This window comes from Meles meles, chromosome 10 (assembly GCF_922984935.1).
Source record: "Meles meles chromosome 10, mMelMel3.1 paternal haplotype, whole genome shotgun sequence".
Lineage (NCBI taxonomy): Eukaryota > Metazoa > Chordata > Mammalia > Carnivora > Mustelidae > Meles > Meles meles.
This window is the reverse complement of record NC_060075.1, coordinates 19775964-19803304: the sequence shown is the minus strand read 5'-3', so window position 1 is coordinate 19803304 and position 27341 is coordinate 19775964. Positions and strand designations below refer to the sequence as shown.

Here is a 27341-nt window from a genome sequence, read left to right as displayed (position 1 = left end):
GTTCAGTTAGCCAGCATCCAGGCTGTCACTGGTTTTTCATGTAGTGTCAGTGATTCATTAATTGCGTATACAGCCCTTGCAAAAAATAAAGTGGCATATAATTCAAGAAGCATTTTCCCATTAAAATTTGGTGCCTGTCATTGTGTTAGATATGATGGGGGACACATTATTTTTAAAATACCACTTGAGCTTGCTAGGAGTGTAGAATCTTAAAAAGGGGGGAGGCAGCCTCTGTCACCACCGGGGCCACCTGAGCCATTCTTCAGTGTAACAGGATTACCAGATGATCTGAATGCAAGCTAGAATTTGAGTAGCCCTGAGGACATAATTTAGTTGGGGAAATAAATCAATTAGCATTAACTTTTTAAAGCTGAGATAATGGTATCCTGGCTATTTTTTTAAAAAATATTCTTAATTTAAGTAACAAAACAAATGAATAAAGAAAAAGACTTTTGGGGGCGCCTGGGTGGCTCAGTGGTTTAAGCCGCTGCCTTCGGCTCAGGTCATGATCTCGGGGTCCTGGGATCGAGTCCCACATCGGGCTCTCTTCTCAGCGGGGAGCCTGCTTCCCTCTCACTCTCTCTGCCTGCCTTTCTGCCTACTTATGATCTCTCTCTGCCAAATAAATAAATAAAATCTTTAAAAAAAAAAAAAAGAAAAAGACTTTTAACTCTAGAGAACAAACAGGTGGTTGCAGGAGCCTGGGTGGGTGGGGAGGCTGGCTGAAAGAGGCAATGGGGATTTAGAGTGCACTTACATCGAGGAGCCCTGAGTCATGCATAAAATTGTTGAATCACTGTATTGGACACCCGGAAACAATGTAACACTATGTAAATTATACTGGAATTAAGACTGTTTTCTTTTAAGAGGTACATAGTGCATTATATACTGATAAAAATATCCAAGTCGAGTATTTCCTTCAAAATAACTAGGGGTTCAAGTTAGGGTATAGATGAAACAAGACTGGGATGTGTTGATAATCATTGAAGCAGGGTTATTTGAGGAGTCTCTCAGTTTTTGTACGTTTTCCGCGAAAATGCACATGTGTGTTTATGGGCTGGGGAGATACAAGGGGGTGGGAATTACAAGGGTCTGTAGATGACTAAATCTAAGAAATACTACATAATCTTCATGTCTTGTCCACTTGTCCACTCAGCTTCTGCCCTCCTTCCCAAGGCACCTGGCACACAAACATATTAAAGTCTCCTGGATGTCTGCAGTTAAGAAACTTGCTTCAATTTGTGTAATCCAGAATTTCAAGATAACCTAGTACCATGCAGCACCCACTTTTGTCTTCTAAAATGGGATTTCTGAGGAACTAAGCGGAAACTCCACATTAGGAAGTAGCCTACACCTTTAAAATGACCAAATGCCAGACTGTGTTGTAAATGAAACATTCCCCTGGAGATGAAAAATAAGATCACTGTGGAGAAGGCTTGGAGGAGGGTGTGGAGCTTCAAATGGAAGTGGGCAAAGAGGTAGCCCCAAGGAAAGAGTAGGGGGTAGATTTAACATTGACTCTATCAATCCTGGACTCCGTTTTATGCTGTAGTGAGGCAATTTTTTTTTTTTTAATTTCTTTTCAGTGTTCCAGAAATCATTGTTTATGCACCACACCCAGGGCTCCATGCAATACGTGCCCTCCTTAATACTCGCCACCAGGCTTATCCAACCCCTCCCCTCCTCCCCTCCAAAGCCCTCACTTTGTTTCTCAGAGTCCACAGTCTCTCATGGTTCATCTCCCTCTCCCATTTCCCCCAACTCACTTCTCTCCATCTCCCCATGTAGTGAAGGTGATTTTACTTAATTTTAGATAATGGCCTTCTCTGTTGGTTACAAGACTTAGAGCTTTTGGTCCCCAGAAGTATTTTGTATGACTGAGTTAATTGAAATATTGAAAAGCTGCATGTGTTGGGTATAGTAATTGGCCCTAAGTGCTGTCTGAAGCAAGACACCAGTGAATTTTTAGTTGACTTTAAAGCAGAAATTGTTTACTGTCACTTGATATTAAGTGAATTTTTGTAGTGAATTAAGAGATGTTGTTTTTATGCATCAGGAAAGTTTTTCAGAGGGACTTGTCATCATGAATCGTTATCAGTTGGGACGGGATTATCTTATATTTTGTGGGATCTAATAAGACATAATTAAGAAACAAGCAGTCGCAGTGTATAATTGAATATAATAAAATCGGATTAAAAAGTGTAATGTAGATTCAGTTATGCTTTGAGTGAAGCCATATCTTATGTGATTATGTAGTGATACACATCTCAAACATTTAATGTTTGATTTTTTTCCATGCAAACTCGGAATTATGAGAGTCCCTCTTTTTTGTGTGTGTAATTCATTGGAAGCATTTGTAGATGAATCATCATATACAAAGTGCTCTGCTTAGTAGAATAGGCTTTGAAGATTCTTCTCAACTTGTTAGTGTTTATATTCTTAACGATCTCTTTTTCTTCTCTTTAGTTTGGATTTATACTCATACCTAGAACTGTCTTTTTTTTTTTAAAGTATTTATTTGAGTAGGAATGGGTGCAGGTGCACATGAGCAGGAGTGGACAGAAGGGGCGGGGGTTAGGGGGCAGACTCTCTGCTGAGCAGGGAGCCAGGACCCTGGGATCATGACCTGAGCCGAGGGCAGACACTTAATTGACTGAGCCACTCAGGTGCCCCTAGACCCGACTTTAGTTCCCCTGCTGACATATTACTGTCAGGCATTTCTTAACATTGGCTAATTCATGCTTTAAAAGAAAAGAAAATCTGACTCTCACACTTTGAAATAAGGGCTAAGGAGATCTAGTTTGGTAAAGAAAATGGAAACATGTCTTCAGGAATCATGTATGCTCTAGACTTTTTGTTCCTGTGTTGGGATCAGTAACAAAAAGGAATATTCTAAGCATTCAACTTTTTTTTTTTTTTAATATTTTATTTATTTGACAGAGAGAAATCACAACTAGGCAGAGAGGCAGGCAGAGAGAGAGGAGGAAGCAGGCTCCCTGCAGAGCAGAGAGCCGGACGTGGGGCTTGATCCCAGGACTCTGGGATCATGACCTGAGCCGAAGGCAGAGGCTTTAACCCACTGAGCCACCCAGGCGCCCCCAAAAAGGAATATTCTAGAAAGCTCAGTAAGCTAATAGTTTTTTTTACTACTTGGAGTGAGGGCCTGAAACTAGTTAACCCTTGTGTATTTGAGTTTAAAAATACTGGTTTTTGCCTTACAATAACGTGTTACAATATTTTGTAAATGAAGAGGACCCCTTGTCTGGTGCTCTTTCCATTATGTGACTAAAAAGATTTATCAGAATTGCCCTAATGAAAGAAGGTGGTGCTGGTTGAGGGGTTTAAGAGTCTGAGGAATAAAAAGTGCAGGGAGTTGGGGATTTCAGGTAAGAGGCCTATTCTGAGTATTTTCCAGAAAGGGTATCACTGAGATTTGATTCCTATTGTAGATTGAGCTTTGTAGAGCTGTAGTTTCCTGATAACTGATTTTTGGATATGTGGGACCTTACTTGTAATGAGTTTTTCTGAGTTGTTTGAAGGGATTTACATTAATTGTTTTGTTAATCTTTATTATTCCTGGAGGAGAGGTCACTGGATACCAACAAGGAATGCCCTTAGTAGACAATTAAGTGTATTAACTGTTTTCAGATAGCAGGACTTACTGCTAATTGTTCTGCAGGTGTCACCAAAATTCAGATGTATTGCATTAAGTATTTCTTTTTTTTTTTTGCATTAAGTATTTCTTATAGCAGGTTAATTAGTTTAGTTATCTGAGGCTGAAGTAGGCAGTTAATTCTTGAGGATTTGTTGAGAATCTGTGTTGCTCTAAGGGGCGTGACCAATAACATCTGCCTTGAGATTTTAGCCAAGCAAAATACTACTGTGTTTCCTAGGGTCATGTATAGATTGCTGGAGCTGCCATAACAAAACACCACAAGCTGGGTGGCTTCAACAGAAATCTCTTTTCTCATAGTTCTGGGGGCTAGAGGTCCAAGATCAAGGTACCAGCAGGGTTGGTTTTTGGCAAGGCCTCTCCTTGGCTTGTAGATGGCCACCTTCTTGCTGTGTCCTCAAATGGCCTTTCCTCTGCGAGTGTGTGGAGAGAGAGGGCTCTTTTGTGTCTCTTTTCTCTGCTTATAAGGACACCAGTTGTATCTCATTGAGGCCCTGTCCATATGACCTCCTTTAGAGACTCTAATCTCCAAACAGTCACATTGAGGGTTGCTTCGATATACATTTGGTAGTGGGAGGACAGTGTGTCTCAATTTAGTCTGTAACAGGTGGTACTCTGGAGACTCTTAGTACTTTGTTAAAATACCCTAAAATGCTTCCACAGGGATGGTCTGTCATTACTTATAGGTGATCTCGAGGCTCAGGCTAGAGCCCTGGTCAGGTCGTCAATTTTTCGCAATTAGTTGGCAACCTTCCTACATGCTTTTCTGGCTTATGATATTTAACAGTCCCTACTAATCCTCTAATACCAAATACTTGTACTGTCGATGCTCTTCAAAGAACTGCTGTCTGGTCAGCTTGAACTATCAAAGGGCTTGCTGAGAGGAGGAAATTAATGAAACATGATTTCATCCATTTCATCCTCTCCTTTCCCCAAATTCCATTCTTAGATTAAAATGGATCATTGGAAAAGCTTCATGCTTGGATTATGTTCAGAGTCACAATCTCTTGGTCTGAGTTGTGTTTCAATGTTCTGTTCTGGAAGGAACTTACAAGAAATGACCACATAGGGGCGCCTGGGTGGCTCAGTGGGTTAAGGCCTCTGCCTTCAGCTTGGGTCATGATCCCAGGGTTCTGGGATCGAGCCCCGCATCGGGCTCTCTGCTCTGCGGACAGACTGTTTCCTCCTCTCTGTCTCTGCCTGCCTCTCTGCCTACTTGTGATCTCTGTCTGTCAAATAAATAAATAAAATCTTAAAAAAAAAAAATGACCACATAAAATTTATTGTTTTTAGAAGGTGGTTGAGGACCTTGTTCATTGTATTGTATATTGTCATCCTTACTGTTTTAAGTGAAAGATTTCTTTTAGAATTTAGGAGTAGCTTAAAGTTTGCTTCCTCAATAGAAGAACTGGAATCCATCTTTTTGATAATGAGAATGACTTAACTGGCTACATTTCCCCTTTTGCATCGCTAGGAACCTCATGGTCAGATTGAGGACTTGTTTCCTATCATTTGTTTTTGCCTCCATGTCCTGCATACCTGAGTTCTGCATTTGCATGGCCTCTATCTCCTTAACTAGGTTTACTTTCTCATTTGTATTACCTACATTTTTTTTTTTAAAGATTTTATTTCTTTATTTTGACAGAGAGAGATCACAAGTAGGCAGAGAGGCAGGCAGAGAGAGAGAGAGGGAAGCAGGCTCCCTTCAGAGCAGAGAGCTCGACATGGGACTCGATCCCAGGACCCCGAGATCATGACCCGAGCCGAAGGCAGCGGCCTAAACCACTGAGCCACCCAGGCGTCCCTATTACCTACATTTTTGTACAAATGGTCTCCAGTCTTTTTAAGAAAGAGGTTGGATAGATGTAAAATGAAACTTGAAATATTGTTGAATATTTGCATTCAGTATTCATTATTAAATACTGGTTGAAAGCCGTGTTTACACACAAACAATGAATCATAGAATACTACATCAAAAACTAATGATGTACTGTGTGGTGAGTAACATAATAAAATTAAAGAAAAAAAGCTGTCCTTTTTTTTTAAGTTTTTATTTATTTTTCTTTTATTTCTCTACACCCAACGTGGGGTTCGAACTCACTACCCCAATGTCAAGAGTTGTGTGCTCTTCCCATGGAGCCAGCCAGGTGCCCTGAAAGCTGTTATTTGCCTGGGTGCTAAGCCCCAGGTGGCATCAAAGAACACTTAGAGGAAAAGTCCACAGAGCTGTACCTGATCTGGCTCCCAGCTTCTTATCTGATCGATCACTGTCCCCTCTCTTGCTTCTCTGAAGCCACACTGACTTCCTTGCCATTCCTTGTACCTTGAACAAGCCAAATGTGCCCTGCCTCAGGGCTTGTGCATCTTCTGTTCTTTCTGGAATCTTTTTCCCCAGAAAGTGCCGCCTCTCTCCCCCTCATTTTCTAGAAAGCTCTATTCAAATGCCATCTTGATCTGAGAGGTTTTCTCTGGCCTCCTTGTTTTGTACACTCCCCCTCCTCTACCCAGCCTCTGTTTCTTCCATAACCGTTTCTTCCCGGCCTGCATGTGTTGTGTATTTCTCTCGTGTTACCTGCTTCTCCAGGATGTAAGCCTCCTGAGGGGAGGAATTGCTTTTATCCCTGGCTGTATCACTAGCTGCTTAGCACCCGCCTGCCATGTCCTAGGTGTCTAGGAACTATTGGCTGAATGACTAAATGAACTCAGTAGGGTTGCTGTAACTATTATTTGTCCTTTCGGAGAGATTTTTGAGCAGGCATTTCTTTCTGTGAGATAATTTAATAGCAATTGTTTCTTAAGGCAGAGAACTGCCCTCCCTGACCTCTTCAGAGCCTGCCTTTGGCTGCTGCTCATTATTTAGCTTTTCCCGAGCACTTTGAATGTGCCAGGCACCGTTAAGAATATAAAGAAAAGGTCTGACCTCAATTCGTGAATAAATATCTTCAGGAACTTTCGAATGGGGGAGGCTTTGGGCTGACATTATTGTGATGCACAGATGATTTATTTGGTTCCTAATAACGTGTCAGCCCACACATCCATGGCCCTTGATGTTTTACCAAGCGCGTTCACACATGTCGCCCATCACAACCACTTGGTGAGGCAGGTACTCTTACTATCTTGTCTGCTTGGTGAGAAAAGAGACAGACACAGAAGCTAAGTGACTTGCTCAACACCTCATGGTTGACATATGATGAGAAGAGTCAGAAACGTAGGATATATTCCAAGTTGGCCGTGTTTTTGCTTTGCGTTTTTTCTGCATCCTCTCATTTTGTCTTTGACTGAAGGTTGTTGTTTCTCTTGAGGGATGGGTCACCTTGGGGTGGCTAACCTTATCTTCATAGGTGTGCCTTTTCTTTTATTTGATCTTCCCTTTGTCTTTTTTAAGAGCAATATAGACTTTTGTGTGCCTTCCCCCTGTCTGGACTCCCATTACTCTATTAAGTCCAAAGTGAAGGCAAAATTGCTCCGTAGAAGGAGTCCGTGGTGGTGACTAGTTATTTTCCTTTCAGAACACTTGACCGGCTAGACTGAAATACAGAAGCTGGTGTTAAAAAAAAAAAGGAAAGTGACAAATTCAGTTTCAGATCTGCCGTTACTTACCTCCGGTTTAATGCTTGTGTGGAAGGCTCGCTGGGAGCTGCTGCTTGTGTGGAAGGCTCGCTGGGAGCTGCCTGTGAATTCACTAGAACCATGTAGCATGTGTTCCTACTATGTGCTGTGAATAGTAGCTTAATGTGTGCACTGTGGGCCTTTTAGCCCATTAGGTAAATAAATTCCTTCCTGGGGACTAATTAGTCATGGTTAGAGTTGTAATTCATCATGCCAAATGCCAGAGCTGTCTTTGTGCAAAATTCTTGGTGATCCAGAAATGTCTCTGTGTCTGGCTTAACTAGAATTTAGTGTATGCTTTTAATGTTACTCCATGAACTTGGCAATAGTTTGTAAATCTTAATGGTTGTGAGATAGGAATGGAGAAGAAAATCTAAGTGATTAAGTAACATGAAAGCATCCTGGGGTGGCAACTTCAGATCGTTACTCCTGTGCTCATGTCCTTCAGTTCATGCTTCTTGTCCAGACTCAAGACTCTGGGAGCACTTAGCAGGTTTTTTAGTATTGTCTACATCTCTGCCCATCTCCTCTTCTCTTTACATGTGAGCTGTAGCTTGATCAGGAGTCGAAGGCACAAGAAGTAGGAGTTCACAACAGGCATAGTGGAAAAGGCATGGGCTGTGAAGTTAGGTATCCTTCGTGTCAAGTCCAGTTCCCATCTTAGCTGTGCATGTGGGTGAAAGTTACCTTCCTTCTCTGTTCCTCTGATTTCATCTCACCAGACTTTCTGAGGATTATCTTAGCTATGTGTGCAAAATAACCACTGCATTCCCTGGCACATTGTGGCCACTACCTAATATCCTGTGCCTCACTTTCCTCTTCCCTTTCTCAAATGTAGGACGCAAGGATCGATGTACATTTCTGTGTTTAGTTTGAAAATTTCCCAAGTAGATGAGTGAGAGCTGGCTTGTCAGCACTTACTGTCCGGGGGATCTTGGATAATTTTTGGTGTCGGCATTTACCAAAATGTAGTTTTAGGCCTGATTATTAAAAATACGGTGCCTGTATTATAGGATATAAAAACCTCTTCCTGTTTGGACTGGTCAGGCCATATTAGGAGTGTGTCGTATTCACTGGTACTACATAGGATGGGGAAGCTTTTAACGTCAGAAGGCTCAGGTTTGGGGCCCGGATCTGCTACTTAAAAGTTCTGTGCCTCTAATACACAACTCCATTTCCTGTCTGTAATAAGGCAGGGACAGAGGGATGGTAATGGTACCTACCTCTAGGGTTGTTGTCAGGAATAAGTGAATTATTATGCCTAAAACCACTCAGATGAATGTCGGGCATATAGTAAGTTCTATGTGAGCATTAGCTGTTTTGGAAGGGAAATCTACAAGGATGGTGGGGCACATGGGAGCCATGTTGTGGGAGAAATAGTTGAAGCAGTTAGAGATGTTTAATCTCAGAAAGAAGTACTGAGAGCCTTTTACCACTTAAAGAGAAATTGTATGGAAGAGGGAATAGACTTATGTAACCGAAAAAAGTGGAACTTGGATCAATGGGTAGAAATTATAAAGAGGCTGATTTTATTTTAATGAAAGGTGAGCTGTTGTAATAAGGAGAGTTGTTCAAAATTGCGGTGAATGGCTTTGCGAACTAGTGAGTTTTCCATCTCACAGAGGCTTATTAGAAGGCTGAGGAGAGGTTCCTGACCTGGCTGGCGAGGTGAACTTAGATGACAGGTGTTCTCCCCTACCCTGCTCTCAGTTGAGGTGAAGTGACTGGCTTAAAGTAAGATAATTCCACATTGAAATTTGCTGCGTTTTGGTAGCAGAGATGAATACTTTTGCCCTAGACTTCTGGTCTGCTTTTATGCTGTATCATTCATTTATGGTGCAAATACTTATTGTGGGAGACATTGTGCTTCTGGTCTCATTTTGCAGAAAACAAAACAGGCGTTGGGGATACCATCTACTATCACCTGATACAACCCAGTCTCTGAAGGAACCCAGGGAATTATGGTTCATTATTGCTGGGAGCCCATTCTTGGGAGTGCTGGTTCTGAAGTTCTTCTGAGCAAAGCACTGAGTGCCCTTTGTTTTAGACAGTCTCACCAAGGTTGTGTATTTGGATGTTTGGAAGATAGAGACGATCTCTCCCTGTACAAGAGCAGGCAGGCAGGTCAGGTGTACTGTCCAGTATAAAAGTTTTCCCACATTCAGGTTCCTCTCTAGTCACTCACAGTGTGTCTGGGCATAAAGTTGGGTCCAGTTGCCTAACCCTCATGGGACTTGAGGCTGGGGTGGGGGCTACTGCAGATACGCCAGTGCCCTGGCTGTGTGCTGTGCTGTAATGAAGTCCTTTGTTTCTGACCCATGAGTTTTGTGTCTTCTGGCAGCATCCACGAGACTCTGGCAGGCTAATTTGTTAGCTTATGAATAGGATAAAAACATCAGATTCTCGGGCGCCTGGGTGGCTCAGTGGGTTAAGCCTCTGCCTTCGGCTCAGGTCATGATCTCAGGGTCCTGGGATCGAGTCCTGCATCGGGCTCTCTGCTCAGCAGGGAGCCTGCTTCCTCCCCTCTCTCTGCCTGCCTCTCTGCCTACTTGTAATTTCTCTCTGTCAAATAAATAAATAAAATCTTTAAAAAAAAAAGGTCAGATTTTCTACAATTCTTGATGTCAGGGAGGAGTAAGGTGAGTCAGAGAGGTTAAATCTCATGCCTAGTGCCAAATGATCTAGCGTTTTGGGGGTGATAGAATTTGAATCTTTGTCTCCAAAGAATGTCCTTTGCATGACATTGTGGAACACTGCTGTCGCCCTTGCTGCTCTGACTGCTACTACTGTGACAGTGAGAACCAGCAGTAGTCACGGCCATTCACTGAGTGCCAATGATTTCCCAGGCTTTGTTGGATCTCCTTTAATTCTCACCAGTGGCCCTATAGGAGAAGGTATCCTTATTCTCTGCATTTTGTAGATGAGCAAAATGAGGCGGGGGTGCCTGGGTGGCTCAGGCAGTTAAGTGTCTGCCTTCGGCCCAGATCATGATCTCAGGGCCATGGGATTGAGCCCTGTATCAGGCTCCCTGCCCATCGGGGAGTCTGCTTCTCCCTCTCTCCGCTTGTGCTTTCTCTCTCAGTCTCTCTCAAATAAATAAAGAAAATCTTTTTTTTTTTTTTTAAAGATTTTTATTTATTTATTTGACAGAGAGAGATCACAAGTAGGCAGAGAGGCAGGCAGAGAGAGTGAGAGGGAAGCAGTCTCCCTGCTGAGCAGAGAGCCCGATGCGGGACTCGATCCCAGGACCCCGAGATCATGACCCGAGCCGAAGGCAGCGGCTTAAACCACTGAGCCACCCAGGCGCCCCAAGAAAATCTTTTAAAAAATGAGATTTCGCTTATTTGTGGAGCATAAGAAATAACATGGAGGACATGGGGAAATTGGAGGGAGAGACGAACGATGAGAGACTGTGGACTCTGAAAAACAATGAGAGGGTTTTGGAGGGGTGGGGGGGTGGGAGGTTGGGTGATCCTGGTGGTGGGTATTAAGGAGGGCACGTATTGCATGGAGCACTGGGTGTGGTGCATAAACAATGAAGTCTGGAACACTGAAAAGAAATAAAAAATAAAATAAAATGAGATGCCACGACCAAGGTCATACAGGTACTAAGTGGTGGAGCCAGAATTCAAATTGCAGAGGGAGGATGAAAACAGGACTACTCCCAAGGGCTGTCAGGAGGCTTCAGCATACAGTCTATACAGTGTGCAGCCCTGGGGGTTTCTGGAAGCTGTGGTAAGCCTCTCTAAATATTTGTGGCTATTATTGTTATTAGTAACCTTGTTGCCTTCCTTTTCTCTAACTAAAAAAAAAAAAAAAAAAAACCCTTCGGTGGTTTTGTTCTCTGTTTCCAACTAAAGGCAAACTGTCATTCAGCCCAGTTTCCATTAAGAGGATGAAATTAAAGGGGCGCAAACCTGGCATAGGCTCTTTCCTTATACAAATATTTTCTCTAAGAATGAAAACAGGAGCTAAAACCCCCTATGGACCCAATTTACTTTCTAATCTTCATTTTAGTAACCCTTTCTATTTCATAAATAACTCCTAATGCGGTGGTAATGTGTTACAGTGACAGCTGATGCCCGAGAAGGTGTCCTCTCTGGGCCTGACATTTTCTTTAATGGTAATTCTCCTAGTTAATGTAAACAACGTGAAATGTTTGGCATGTTTCCTTGCACAAATGGCGGTGGAGAGGAAATCAAAGCGTTGTAAAGATGGCAAACTGATCTGGTGCAGCTCTGACAAATCCGTGGTTGTTTGCTATTAGAAGGGGAAATCAGAGGTAAATACCTAGGAACTCTTCCCTTGGGGACAGCTGATAAATCGAAGGCATTTTCTGATTGTGCTTTACTTTAGATTACCAGCCTGGAAGGTTTCAGATTTAAAGAGCAAAGTTATGTATCATAGAAACAATAGGAAGGCACGGTTAGCTCCCTGTACCCAAATATTGCAAGTGATATTGGTAGCTCCATCTTTGAAACCATATTCCTTCGAGGTTGTCCACTCTGATTTATTTTATTAGCCAAATATTTGTGCAGTATTTTCTACCTGAAAGTAATCTGGAAGGTAGGTAGTCTGATAGGATCACCAATTGACAGAGGGGGACACAGGATCTGGCCTGGTAAAGGCCTTCCTTCGAGTCTTGGGGTTCCTAGAGTGTTGCTTTCTGGAGTGCACCACACAACCCTTAGAGGCTTTGCATTTTCCTTCATTATATTTCTGGTCCTGCCCACCCCCCCTTCCCCACCATTTCCTGCTAGAACTGGTCTCTTGGCATCCCTAACACATTTATGAAATTCTTTTTAGAGATTATATTGATGTCGAAGACTGGTCTGCGGAATCTCCCTCTAAATTGAGAAGGAAGTTTTATATATGATGTGGCTCATGAATTAAGATCTCTTGCTCTAAATGACAGTTGGGGGAAAAAAACTGTTCCCCCAACTACAGTTCTACAGTATTTTGCTTGTGAATATCTGGAAATAGATGTGTGATTGATTCACAGATAGACCATCTCTGAAAGCAGCTCTAATGATGGACTTATAATTGATTGTATCCATCATCGAAAGCCTAAACTACCCCTTCCCTAAATTAAAGATAAATGAAATAGGCGATGCTGAATGAATATAAGCTGACAAATCTGAGCGAATTTAATGAAACTCTAAATTACTGCAGCCAACAGATAAGAGAAGAAGGTTTCTTTGTTACTGATTAGAACACTTACAAAAAATGTCCAAAAAGGATAATAAAAGAAAACAAAGATCTGTGGCCCGTGTATCAAACTAAGTTATTGAAAGACTTTTAATAAGTATCTATCTCGTCCCCTGGTTATTGTTGACTTCTATCAGTCTTGTTAGTGCTGTGATAAATGGTAAAAATCAGGATTTTCTTGTAGTATCGCTTCTGTTATTGCTGCTGTAACGTATTTTAGAATTGATGTGACCTTATTTTCAGGCCGCTGGGGGCTCTGTACCAAATTTAGTTCATTTAAATGTGCTATTTGGAATGCTCCATTCCTCACTGTGTAAGTAATTTCATCAGTTAGTACACTTTTAGCTTTATATGAAAGACCAGCTGAGGGTGACTTAAACGAATGGGTTTCTATTATCTGCCCTAACGAGAAGTCCCAAAGGAAAGCAGCAGTAGGTGTTGGCTGCTTTGGGGGTTCAATGTATCAGTGTAGTCGTTTGGCGTTTCTCTTGACTTTCCTTCCATGGTTGTAAGGTGGGTGACATATTTGAGTATCTTAGTTTTGTTTAACAATATCCAGTGTCCAGGAAAAAAAAAACCCAATACCCAGCTTCCGGTTAATCTTGCAAGAAAACGTCACCTGGAAGTCTTCAGGTCTCGTTGGCCAGCCTTGTCACTGAGATGGTGAATGGAATTCCTGGGATTCAGACAGGCAAAATCAGAACCTGCCCGGACTCTTGCAGAGTTCCTGCTGCCCACCATCTAATTAAGATTCGTGTGCCAAGGAAAGAGTGGAAGGAAAGGCTGCTCGGACAGGCAACCGCCAAATCCACTTAGGTGGGCTCCTGAAATGTACTAGGAAGATGGCTTCAGTGTTTTCTGTTAGTAACTTGTTTCATTTCCTACCCCCTTAGGGGAATGTGCTGGTGTATTAACTCCTCTCTCTTCCTTTTTTGCTTTTAAATTTGATTGAGCTTGATACAGCCTCTGTCTTCACCAGGACTCTGTCTACTAGTGATGATGTGGAAGACCGAGAGAATGAGAAGGGGCGCCTCGAAGAAGCCTATGAGAAGTGTGACCGGGACCTGGACGAGTTGATTGTGCAGCACTACACGGAATTGACCACAGCCATCCGCACATACCAGAGCATCACGGAGCGCATCACCAACTCCCGAAACAAAATTAAGCAGGTGGGCCTCCTTGTCCCCTTGGGATTGTTGCCCTCCATTAGGCCAGGGGTCGTAGTGTGTGAAGGCGCCGAGATAGCGGTGACTGGCCTGAGGAGGGACTCATAATGACAGTTTCTGGGAGTTTTGCCGTGTCTGGAAAGCCTGGCTGAAGAGGAGCACTGAGGGCATCCTCGAATCGCCTCCTCTCTGTGTCTTATCCTTGGCTCCTGCTGCTGTTTCTCGTCACGCCGTGAAAGGACATGGGGAAGGTGGCCTCCGCGTGAGGACACGAAAGGGGAGCTGTTTGAAGACCCAGGGCCTCTTACTATTAGGGGCTCCCATTTCTGTGTATCCCGTGTATTTAATAGGCTCCTGTCACACATTGTGTACGTGTGTGTGTGTGTGTGTGTGTGTGTGTGTGTTGCTGTAGCCCTTGAATCATTTTTTGAAATTTGGGCTTTGAGTATGTCCCCTCATTTGAAGTTGGTTGTGACTTCTGTGCACTGATGAGACATTCCGGGTATGATTGTGACAAGGAAACCCAACTTGTGAATTACGGAGACATGTATTTATGAATACTGAAATTCTTGAATACCTCTCCTTAGTCGTGACAAGCAGGCAGTAACTTCCGTTTTGTCATTTTTCTCTATTTTGCAGCGATTTCTTGTTCATTCTTTGTTTCTTCCTCTCTCTCTTTCTACTTCTTGCCCCTTTCTTTTCCTGCCTACCGCCTTTGTTCGTGGGATCTTAAAAAGCTCCTGGTTCCTGGCTGCCATGTCATTACTGCCTAAAGGACAAAGTGGGTTCCTCAGGGGTATTTTTATATTTGGCCAAGGGATGACCCGACCGTCGGTGACCGTCGCATCATAGTCCTGGGGTCTCTGGCTGTGTGTTTGGAGGATCACTCCTTACATTCTTTTGGTAGCAGTCTGCTAACGGTAACTGCTGCCGCTTAGCACTGCTTCCTTGCCAGGCTTGACCGTTCCTCGCTCAACAGATTTAGGATTTGAACGCTGGTCTCCCTAACTCTTAAGCTCCTCGCTGCTGGTTTTCAGACCTCTTTTAGACAGTAACTGCCCTTCTTAAAATGAGCTATCTCGTGGAACCCTGACATCCTAGCTGCCTCTTGTGTGGTGTTGGGCATGAGATGCAGAGCCTCACGCTTGGTCTCCTCCATACTCCACAGCTGCTGCTCCAGCACTTCTGTGCCCACGGGGCTGCACAGACCATTTGAAAGGAGCTGCCCGTGCTGTTGATTGGTTCCGAATTCGCTGGATGGTCCCTGCCCAGTAACAGCTGTGTGTACAGCCTTCCCCCATGTTCTCTTGTCTGTCTTCTAGACCTTACCTGACGGTTTTCTAAGCAGTTTCTTAAATTATTCTTAGAAAAATGCTATTGACACATGAGTTTCAGCCTCTAAGAGGACCATTTTGAGAATCAGCAAGCTCTTAACCTTTTCTGAAGCAATTTGATGACCTCTTTACATCGTAAAATTAACTGGGCATTTTCAAAAGGGATACTATAATTCTTTGCCTTTACAAATGGTGAGTTCATCCTGTGGATTTATCTGTGAAACTAGGTAAAGCTATAGATCAGTTTAAAGTCAACTGTAGTCCATTTTGACCCAATATAATGAGCTCGAGAGGAGTCCGAAATGAATGTCTAGTGCTGCTGACCTTCTGGCTTTGCCCTGGGTAATCACAGTGAGGGTGAAGGTTTGGTATTTCTATTTTCTGATTAGTCTGCTTGGCTGAATGGACTTTGTCCTCATGTCAAGGGAAGCCTGTAGTGGTTTCTGCCTTGACTCCCTATCACTTGGAGTCGATAGCCTCTTTGCCCAGAGAGTTTGGGCTGGTATTGAGAAAGAGTCTCCTCTTGATTATTTCACATTTGTTTTAGCAGCCACAGTCTGTTCGCCATCCTCATTTGTAAGTACGCTGGAATTTTGAGCAAAAGAAAACAAAAAGAAAACTTTATTACATCAGATACTTGTCAAAGTAAATGTCACCTAATTCTATTATGAATTAGCTCAATATTGGGAAGAGAAAGGGCTAAAGCTCTTTTCAAAAAAGCCTTTAATAATTGATAAATGGGAAAAGAAAAATGAATGTGAATTTGTTTTTATTGTATGATTTGACAGTTTTGTACTGTGAAAGTCCATTTCTTATCACCGAGGAAACACTGATGTGTTCTTATTCATCTTTTCCCGTCAATTTTGGTTTTTAATTGCACTTTGGATTATATATAAAATATATGTGTGTATAGTCATGCATATTTTAAAAATAAAAGTGGGGATGACTGAATCATGACAGGGCTATGTTATTTCATATCCAGTAAGATAGTGAGCATGTGCAGATGTGAGTTGAAATTTTCTTTCTGCTCTCTGCCAAACGAATGTAATGGGATTCATTCAACAAATATCTATGGCGTGCTAGCTGTGTGTCTGGTTCTGTTTTCAGTGCTGGGGTTATCCCCGTGGAGAACACCTATCCCTGTCTTCACGGAACTGACATGCTGTGGGTGGGGACAGAAAAACAAAGTAGGTGATGTTTAACCACGTGGATTGAGTCTCTGTGTGAAGTGTCTGTTTTGTGCTGAGCATTGATCGAGACTCTGGGGTATAGAAGTGAATAAAACAAATTCCTGGCCTTGTGGAGTTTACGTTCTGGTTTCCATTCTGGTCAAGGGAAACCCCCTATAAATTAGTACAGTGTGGTATAACAGATGGTAAGAAGTGCTGTGCTTTCAAAGCCAAATGCACGGAAGGGAGAATTGAGAGTTGCTGTTTAAATGGGTTGGTCAGGGAAGGCTTGACTGAGGGGACGTTTGAGCCAACACCTGAAGGAAATGAGGGAGAGTCAAGAGAAGCACCTTAGGAAGAAGGATTGGCAGGTGCATAGAGGTCCTGAAGCAAGAACATGATGGGAATTTGGGGTAAGCAGTGGGGAGGCCAGTGGGGCTGGAGCAAAATGGGATGGGGGAAGGGAAGGGGAGAGTGGCTGGAGAGACAGAGCTGGTGGATGAGGCACAGTGTGGCGGGTCAGGTCACCAGGGGTTTTGGTGACTGTAAGGACTTGGTTCATAACTCTTGAATGTGGTGGGAATCCATTGCAATAAACTTTTGAACACAAAAATGGCATTTTAAAATTTATATTTAAATTTAAAATTACTGCACCTGACACACCGAGTAGATTTCAGTGGGGACCACGGCAGGTGAAGATGTTCATATTCCTGCTTTTAGAGCTCAAGAACACAGAACTGTTGACATTTCCCTGATAATAGTTTCATCTATGGATGTATATTAGTAGAATCGAAGTCTTTGAGGATAATGAGATGATAAGGTTGACTCTTTTTCCAGAGAGTCAAGTCTACTGGGAATTTTTTTTCTAGATTAAAAAAAAAAAAACATGTAAATGAAAGATCATGTATAATTTATCAGGTCAAGTAATGTGGATAATCAGAATCCTTAGGCTATCCTATTACTGTGGAATATGTATAGATATCAGTCAGAATGACATGTTACTGCACCAGAAAATCTCAGAATCCATGAGTTCTGCTGGTCTCCTAATAATGACTGTTACAGCAGCAGCATCAAAATAGATGGATATGAATGGGTACAAGCTGGGGACTTGGGTGGTACAGGTGATACTTGCTGGCCTTTGAAATGGAATGTTTGCTCTGTGCTGTAGGGTGTGGATGCGAGGACATCAGATTTCTTTAAAGACACTAAGTATCTGTCTCATGTTTATCCCGGGGGCTGGTGAAGGGAAAATGGACTTGTCTCTAGGGTGAATGTGCACACTTTACATTTCACCTCACTTTCAGCTGCCCCAAGTTGGTACTAGATCAAGCTCTTAACTCATTTCTCTTGCCTGTAATTAGAAATAACTATATGTGATTATTCAGACAAAGTTGTTAAGGGTTTAATCATCGAGTAGTACCACATTCATTACTTAACATTTAAAATAAGTTTGTGGCTTTTATATGAAAGTATACCTTGAGGGGTGCCTGGGTGGCTCAGTGGGTTAATAAGCCTCTGCCTTCAGCTCAGGTCATGATCTCAGGGTCCTGGGATCGAGCCCCACATCGGGCTCCCTGCTCAGTGGGGAGCCTGCTTCCCCCTCTGTTTCTGCCTGCTGCTCTGCTTACTTGTGATCTCTGTCTGTCAAATAAATAAATAAAATCTTAAAAAAAAAAAGAAAAGAAAGTATAACTTGAGAGATAGAATAAGAACAAAGAATAACCTTAATATAAGAAAATGTCACAGTAGAGCAGCATGGATGTGGCAGGAAATTATTTACAGCCCAAATGTAATGGGGGAAAACCCTGGCTGCTTCTTGGAGAAAGGGAGAAAAGCCTAGAAAGGGACATGTTCAACAGTGGGCAGTAATGAGATAGCATCATTTAAAATCGAGGCAGGAGAGTGTGTGAAAGCATTCACAAGAATTATGAGGTCGTGTTTCTATTAAGTTTGTGTATCTGTATTAGTGTAATATGTCCAGACTCTGCAACTCAAAGGAAAAGTATTACCCTTAGAAGGGGTTCAGTGGAGCCTCTCAGAGAATTTAAGACCTTAGAATGGCAGCTAAAAAAACCAAACTAAAACAAAAACCTGAAGGGAACAAAAGTATGGGAATAAAAGTTTGAGGGTAATTTAAAAGTCATCGGTAGTTCTAAAGGGCTTTAAAACAGAACAGTGAGTAGTGTTTCTGCATGTCATTCCTTCCAGACACTTTGTACAAGACTATGGAAAAAAAGGGGTCAGACACATGCCAGGAGAATACCCATAAACACGTTTATATGTAGATTTATTTTTAGCTACCGAAGAGAAAATAAATTTTGTACTCTCAGAATTAAGAATAACGTCCACTGTTACATTAATTTTCAGTTAATGTCCCTTGCTTATGGGGAACTTTGTAGACTATTTCTAGTCTGTAGTTACAGTGGGGGGCTCGCATATTCATTATGCTTTATTACAGATACTATGTGCACCCAAAGGCATTCCCCCTTGCTCCCCTCCCCTCCAGTAATCCTTGAACAAAATCAGAAAATCATTGAATCTGATGACATGAGGCCTGTATCCGTCAGCCTCTCTTACATCAGTCTCTGTTCCTATCTCACAAATGCGACCATGTTGTTACTCAGAGGCCCTGGGCAGTTTTCCTCTCTTTTATCTTCCCCAGAACAAGGTTGCAGATAGTTCTGTTTCTCTGCTTTCTGTATCATCTCAAATACCCATTCACAATAACCTCTTGGTTATCTTCTCTTTTTCTAATAGGCTCTAATTAGAGTGGCTGGAGGATCTTGTATATTGAAACTGAAATTCTTGCTGGGGCCACACAGGTGATTAAGAACAACCATGAAGTTACTAGAAGTCGAAGGAAGCAAAGGAAACTTGTGTTTGAAGAATGATTTCTATACTTGGGTTTTAGTGTGTTGATTTGAATAGCTTGACTATGGATTTATTGCAGGAACACACAGTAGCATAAGTTTTCAATCCTAATGATCCTGATAAATTCAATAGAATGGAATTAAAATGCTGTTACCACATCGAGAAATAAAAGTTTAGATGTAACTTGGTACCATTCTCACATTTTAGATGTTGTTACTCATTGATGACTGCAGTGCGGTTTCTCTCTTTCCTGCATAAAAAGCATTTATCAAGCTATAATTTACCTGCAATAAAATACAGTATTTTAGAGTACAGTTCAGTGAGTTCTGGCAAATTTATATATCCTCGAATGTATTCCCATCCATCCCAGAGAGTTCCCTCCTGCTTCCTTAGAATTAAAATTCTGTGTTCCCCTCCTTATCCCCTAGCCCCTCCACGTCCTGCACCAAACAATTACTGATTTAAATCCCATCACTGTATGGGGCGCCTGGGTGGCTCAGTCTTTAAGCGTCTGCCTTTGGCTTCGGTCATGATCCCAGATTCCAGGGATCGAGCCTTGCATCATGCTCTCTGCTTGGCGAGAAGCCTGCTTGTCCGTCTCCCACTCCCCCTGCTTGTGTTCCTTCTCTCGCTGTGTCTTTCTCTGTCAGATAAATAAGTAAAATCTTTTTTTTTTTAAGATTTTATTTATTTATTTGACAGACAGATCACAAGTAGGCAGAGAGGCAGGCAGAGAGAGAGGGGGAAGCAGGCTCCCTGCTGAGCAGAGAGCCCGATGCGGGGCTTGATCCCAGGACCCTGAGACCATGACCTGAGCTGAAGGCAGAGGCTTAACCCACTGAGCCACCCAGGTGCCCCAATAAATAAAATCTTAAAAAAAAATTAAATCCCATCACTATAGATTATTTTTTATTTTTGCATGTTCTAGAACTTCGGTATGTACTTTTTTGCACCTCGCGCCATTTGTTCATCAAAATGTTTGAAATTCTTCTTATTTCTTCTCTTTTATTGCCGAGTAGTATTCCCCCCCCGTCACCCAAGTTTTAAAATAACATTTCTTCATAACTGGGACTTTTTAATCAAAAAGTTGAAGCCTCAGGGCAATCTAATATTAAAAGTTCTTGTAGTTTCTTACGTCTGCAGCTTTGGCTAATAACTAAATAGTTTAGGTAATAATTTTGGTGATGTACATTTTCCACATAGCCTGATGCCATCTCCCCCACCCCAAATACAGACGAAAGTTCTGCCTTCCTTTTCAGTTTCCCTCCATGTAGTAGGCAAAAAGGGGAAGTGAGCTGACTGCATTGTATATATCTTAGTGTGAAATGCCATAATGGTCTTTTTTCCAATGAGAAAGGAGTTTGCTAAGCTTTACTGACACTCAGTAAGTTTATCCCTCCCTCTCTTGCTCAAGAGCCTAGTTGGGTGTTGCATGACATAAAATTTATTTTTACCAATTTCCATAGTAACTATTAAAAAAAAAATCTGAGAATTGTAGAACCAAGTTGAGAAGAGTAGAATATTAGAAATCAAACTTTAACAGATTTTAACTAAGATTTGAGAGACAATGGACTTAATAGCTGGAAATCCTAGCCCAGACACCGGGAACTCCAAAGAGGATCAGGGAATGACAGCCTTGAGAAATATGTTTCAAAGTCCTTAATAATTGGCCTTAAGAGATACACAGTTGTAGGGTATTGAGTAGGGTTGAAGAGTAGAGCATGGGGAATATAGTCAATAATATTATAACAACTTTGTATGGTGACAGAGGATGACTACACTTAATCGTGGTGAGCATTTTATGATGTATATGATTGTCCTATCACTGTGTCGTCCACCTGGAACCCATACTACATGTCGACTATACTTCAATTAAAAATTGAAGAAGTCAAACCCACAAGTGATGACAAAAACGGTACTTCCCCATCTCATCCTTCCCGAGTCCCAACTGCAAAACCTCAAAGGTACTGACTATTACTGTTAGTGAAATGCTTAGAGTAGTCTCGACTTTTATATTTTATTTTATTGTATTTTTTTAAAAGATTTTATTTATTTATTTGACAGACAGGGATCACAAGTAAGCAGAGAGGCAGGCAGAGAGAGAGGAAGGGAAGTAGGCTCCCTGCTGAGCAGAGAGCCCAATGTGGGGCTCGATCCCAGGACCCTGGGATCATGACCTGAGCTGAAGGCAGAGGCTTAACCCACTGAGCCACCCAGGCGCCGCGATTTTTCTATTTCAGACATGGTGTAGGAGCTTCTAGCTGTGGAAGATGGGGATTAGGTCTGCCTCCCACTCTTTTCCCTACCCCACTGCATCTTCTTCCCTCAACCCTCTCTCTCTGGTGTATCCTAGTTTTGGTTAAAGAGATGGTGCTCATTTTATTACAACTACATAAATATTTACCTTTAAGCCATCGGGCATACTGTTTGTGCTTCTGCAATTTCGTTGTTGCTGCTTTCCTTGTAATTAGAGTGACTCTTCCTGTTGCCTTTCTTCTGCGTTGGTTTTCCCCTTTCCTGGATCCCCTGTTTGCCATCTTCTGTTTTTCTCTGGTGTTGATCGAGTGTGTTTTTCGCTAGCTTGCTGAGATAGCGTGCATATAAGGTTTATTTATTTATTTATTTATTTATTTTTTGAGAGCTTGTATGTCTGAAAATCTCTTTATTCTTCCCTCACACTTGATTGATAGTTTTTCTGGGAAATAATTCTCTCTCAGGATTTTGAAGCTATATTATTCCTTTGTCTTGTAGCTTTTAGTGTTACTGTTGAGAAAAGTCTGATGCATTCTGATTCACAGTCCTTTGTATGGATTTCCTTCCTCTCCCCACCCCCCTTGAAAGCTTTTACGATTGTCTCTTTATCCCTGTGTTCTCACATGTCAGGATAATGTGCCCTGGCTTGGGTCTTTTCTCACTGCATTTTCTTGAGCACTTGGTGTGCTTTTTCAATCTAAAAACACGTGTCTTCTGGGACACTTTCTTTTATTATTTTATTGGTATTTTTCTCCACTCCATTTGTCTCATTTTTCCTCCCCTGGACCTCCTGTTTGGCAAGTAGTAGACTTCTTGGATCAATCCCCTCATTTTTTTTTTTATCTTCTCTCTCTTGTTTTTGTTTTATTCTCTGGAGATTTCCTCAAGGGTAGCTTCTAGCCTTTATATTGGATTTTTTTTCTATCATATTTTCATTTCCAAGAGTTGTTTTGATTCTCAGTTGTTGTCTTTTTTTAATAACGTCCTATTCTTGTTTCATTGATGAAGTGCCTTCCCCTGTTTTCCCTAAGGGATCTTAATTGTAGTTTTAAAAAATTTTTGTTTCCTGTATAGATGTTTGTCCCATACCCCCTGCCCCCCCCCCCCCCCCCGCCCCCGCACTTTTTTCTTTTGTTTTGGTGCCTAAATTTGCATATTCCAGGCTTTCCTTGGCTAACTAGCTGAATGGTAGAGGGAGGAGGTACAAAGCTGATTGGGAGCTCAGAGCGTTTTGTGGGCCTTATCTAGTGATGAGTGGGCAGGGACCCAGCGGTTTCCTGGGTGGAAACCCCAGATGTTACTATCTCGAGGTCTTTTTGCCTGGTCACCTTTCCCAGGGAGAGCCCCACATTTCCTGTGTTGGGGCTGAAAGTCCAGCTGAGTGTGTTCAGAGCCCCCTGGCCAGAGGCCAAGGGTCAGCAGGGGGCTGAGGATGTTACTAGTCCATAGGCCCACTTCAAGCTCGTTTTTGGGTTTGTTGTCCAGTGCCTCACACCCTTCCCTTAGCCCGGATCCTTTCTGATTTTCAGGTCATAAACCTTCTATTTGGCCAGTGTTTGGCGGGGGTGGGGAGGGAGGGAATTTCCCATCTGTGTGGTTTGATGAGGCTCCAGGGCTCCAAATATGCCTTATGGAAGGTGTGAGCCCTGTATTCCGCCTTCGGTGTTCTTGGTGCTTCTTGTCCATGGTAGCAAACCCCACTCCACGCTAAGACTTTCAGATTGCTCTCCTCTGCTGAATTACTCACGTTCCAGCCTTCTTGCCAACTTCAAAGGTTTTGTTATCATCTCTTATATGCCATTCCCTCCTCTCTGTTTTCCTTTTTAGGTGCTTTATGCTTAGCAGATTTTTCTTTTTTAATTACTTTGGAAGTGCAGGAGGGAGTGGAGGTAATTAGGAACGTCTTCAGGAGATTTTTCAAAGGGATCCATGACTCCCCTCAAAGCCAATAATCATTCCACTGTGCTTATCAAGAGAGATTACAAAATCTCTTTATTTAGGGTTCTTTTTACATTAGAGAGTTTCTTAAAGGTGGGATTTGGTATTGCCCTGAAGTTATTGGTGGAATAGAGCGAATGCTTTCTCAGGAAGCATTCTGGTCTTCGCATTCTGTCTTTATGTTTCCCATGTGTGTTGGAAAAATGTTGAAATGTAGTTTCATAATGACCAGAAGCATAATATTTCCAAGTATGTGCACCACTACACCAAATCTCATAGAAGACAGATTTTCAATAGTCAGAAACATGGTAGACTTTCTAGGGTGGTGGAAATGTCCTGTGTTTGATTGTTTGGATTGTACAGGTCTCTTGCATTAACTAAAACTGATCAAATAGTGTACCTGACATGTATTCATAAATCTTACCTAAAACGAAACACAAAATAACTACTCTCTCTCTCTCTTAAGAAAAAGAAAAAGTTGGGTGTTGTGCCTGGGTGGCTCATTCGATTAAGCATCCTACTCTTGATTTTGGCTCACGTCATGATCTCAGGGTAGTGAGACTGAACCCCGCCTTGGGCTCTGAGCTGTGTGTGGAGCCTGTTCAAGATTCTTGCTCTCCTCTCCCTTGCCATACTCCCTCCTCTTTCTTTCTCTCTCTCTCAAAAAAACAAAAACAAAAAACACTGTAAACAAATACTGAATTCTAATTTAAATAAATTTAGAATGTGAGGAATGTCCAAAGTATAGGATAGTAGCTCTGTGAATTGTGGAAGGCCGGGATTCTTTTTATTTCTTGTCCTAAAAATCAGAAAAGTATTAATTACGAATATGAAAATGTGCTCCTCATGTACCTTGTGACTACCCCTCCGTGCTCCTCCTCCTCCTCCAGTTTTGTGGAGCTGTGCCATACTGGTCACCAAACTGCGGATCGATGAGAATGTTTGAGATTGTCTTATTTAATATCTAAAAATCCTTGGTATGTGCTAATTCCTCTTATTTTGAGGTTATCTGTAGATGTGTCTACTCTTTTTTCTGGAAAGCAGGCTTATTTTTATGTCAGTTGAGATGAATGCGCAGTTCCTTGGCTGTAAACTTCCTCTGACTTACGGATGTAGGATGGTCCAAGTGACCTATCAGCTGAGTAAGAAACATGCAGAGAAAATGGGCGAGGAATAATAGCATGGATTCTATCAGTCATTCTCTTTTAGATATTTTAACCTCAGTGGGTGGATATTTTAACATATTTTCAGAGATCTCTTAGTCCTAAGTCCCTTTTTTTTTAACCTCAGTGGGTGGATATTTTAACATATTTTCAGAGATCTCTTAGTCCTAAGTCCCTTTTCCTAGATTCATTCAGAGGTAGGTTAGGAGTCGTTTTCTCATTTCACGGGAGAGCGAAATACACACAAAGTTGGAGGCCACCCATCCAGGTGAGTCAGTGTCAGAACCAGGATGAGAATTTTTTTTTTTCCCCAAAGATTTTATTTATTTGAGAGAGAGAGCATGAGAGGGGAAAAAGTCAGAGGGAGAAGCAGACTCTCCAAGGAGCAGGGAGTCCGATGTGGGACTCGATCCCAGGACTCTGGGATCATGACCTGAGCTGAAGGCAGTCGCTTAACCAACTGAGCCACCCAGGCGCCCCCAGGATGAGAATTTTGCAAGCCTACCAGCCATGGGGATAGGTGGGAGGGGGGATTAGGAACGGTTCCCTTCTAGTGACACTAACGAAGACAACTAACCAGATTATAGGTTTCGGGTGGCAAGACTTTGGACTGACTTGACGTTGACCCTGTTTTCTTGTAGGTGAAAGAGAATCTGCTTTCATGCAAGATGCTGTTGCACTGCAAGAGGGATGAACTTCGGAAACTGTGGATCGAAGGAATTGAGCATAAGCATGTCCTGAACCTGCTGGATGAAATTGAGAATATCAAGCAAGTGCCTCAGAAGCTGGAACAGTGCATGGCGAGCAAGCACTACCTCAGTGCCACGGACATGCTGGTGAGAGGACAGTCATACTGATGGTCATTCCCGTTAAGCTAGGAGAGCCCTTGCTCTCGTTCTCCAAGCGCTGGCTTTCATGTTGCCCGTTACAAACTGCCCTCTTGGGATTCACGAGCCCTGGCAGTTGAAGCCCGATTGGTTCTCTTCCTAATTCTAGTGTTTGAAGTAGCAGACAATTATTACTGTATTGTCTGCCTTTGGAACCATGGCAAGTCATATAAGGGTAAAAAAAACCCCAGTACTTGGATCGTGTTGGCATGGTAATGAGAAGTGTTTGAGTTTCAGAGGAAGATGGTAAATGAATCCCATTTTATTTTATTTATTTACTGATTTTTTTTTTTTTTTAAAGGAGGCTCCATGCCCTATGTAGGGCTTGAACTCACAACCCTGAGATCAAGAGTTCTGTGCTTTACTGCCTGTGCCAGCGAGGCTCCCCTAATTAATTCCATTTTATTTTTTTTAAGATTTTTTTTTTTACTATTTATTTATTTAACAGACAGAGATCACTAGGCAGAGAGGCAGGCAGAGAGAGAAAGGAAGAAGCAGGCTCCCTGCTAAGTGGAGAGCCCGATGCGGGGCTCGATCCCAGAACCCTGGGATCATGACCTGAGCCGAAGGCAGAGGCTTTAACCCACTGAGCCCAGGCGCCCCATGAATCCCATTTTAAAGAATGAAATCTGTATGAGAGATAGCTTTAGGAGATTGACAAACTTGATGTTCTACAAAGTCTTTGAAGTGATTGTTATGTGAGGGCTCCCCCCCCCCCAAACGAGAAAGAAAGATGAGAAAGAAAGTAATAAATTGATGAGAAGGAAAATAATGCTGGAGCAATAATTCTGGAAGGGGCTTTGTTAAGCAAGAGTACTCCACAGCCTGGCCTTTAGCCTCTGAGTCCATTCTGTTACTTCTTTTTAAAGTAAGCTCTACACCCAGTGTGGGGCTTGCAGTCAAAACCCTGAGATCAAGAGTCGCCCGCTCTACTGACTGAGCCAGTGGGCTGCCTCCATTCTGTTATTTTTTGAATTAGAAATGAAAATTTGGAGAATGTAGCAACTGTTGGTACATGTGGCTGAGCGTCCAGAAGATGAATAAAAAGTAATATCCATCTTGTTATTTATTAAGACTGATTTTCTCAGGGCCTGTGGCTCTTAGAGGGCTGCTCTGTCTACCTCCTCTTTCCACGCAAGCACCCCCACTGCCGTCTGATTCAGAGTTGTGTGGAGGCTACAGAAGCCCTCTAGCAGATGACTGCATTTGGATTCTTTTTTCCACAGTACGTGAGCATCCCTTATCTTTGTTTGACCAAATTAGATCGGCAGTAACACTGGGAAAAATACCAAGAGGGCTTGGTGGGAGAAGCAGGGTAAATCATCCAAGTGGTTCCATTGAGGTTTTCAAGAAGAATTTTGCCATAAGTCCTTCATAAGAAGCTTTTAAGGGAATCTGGTAACCAAGACATGAGATATGCCATGGTATTCTGTCATATTTTAAAACCTGGTTGTGTGATAGGAGTGAACAGTAAGGGCGCCTGGGTGGCTCAATGGGTTAAGCCTCTGCCTTCAGCTCAGGTTATGATCCCAGGGTCCTGGGATCGAGGCCCGCATTGGGCTCTCTGCTCAGCAGGGAGCCTGCCCCCCACGCCCCACTGCCTGTCTCTCTGCTTACTTGTGATTTCTCTCTCTGTGTCAAATAAATAGATAAATAAAATCTCTCTAAAGAAAAAAAAAGGAGTGAATAGTAAGCAGTTCACTTAACCAATCAGCTGAAAGGCCAGGAGTATATGTGGAATGCCACCGATATGTGCTGCTTCCACAGGTAAGTAGGGTTTGGGGTTTGGGAGAGAAGAAAGGGTTTTGGCTGTGGCCTGTATCTTTCCAAGTTTACAGAGGAAAATTTTGTAATTAAAAAATATGGGGGTAGGGTCTACGTTGGGTCAGCTTGAGTATTATGATTGTCAGTTCCAATTAAAATTATGTGGGGGCGCCCGGGTGGCTCAGTGGGTTAAGCCGCTGCCTTCGGCTCAGGTCATGATCCCGGGGTCCTGGGATCGAGTCCCGCATCCGGCTCTCTGCTCAGCAGGGAGCCTGCTTCCCTCTCTCTCTCTCTGCCTGCCTCTCT

General features: G+C 42.5%; 1 protein-coding gene across 1 annotated transcript in view; it reads left to right on the top strand.

Moving 5' to 3' along the window:
• EXOC4 (exocyst complex component 4) overlaps positions 1-27341 on the top strand; it is a 740765-nt gene that overhangs the window by 10242 nt on the left and 703182 nt on the right. The window contains exons 2-3 of the mRNA XM_046020865.1: positions 13470-13659; positions 25026-25220. Coding sequence (XP_045876821.1) covers positions 13470-13659; positions 25026-25220 — 385 coding nt within the window. The remainder of the gene's footprint in view (positions 1-13469; positions 13660-25025; positions 25221-27341) is intronic.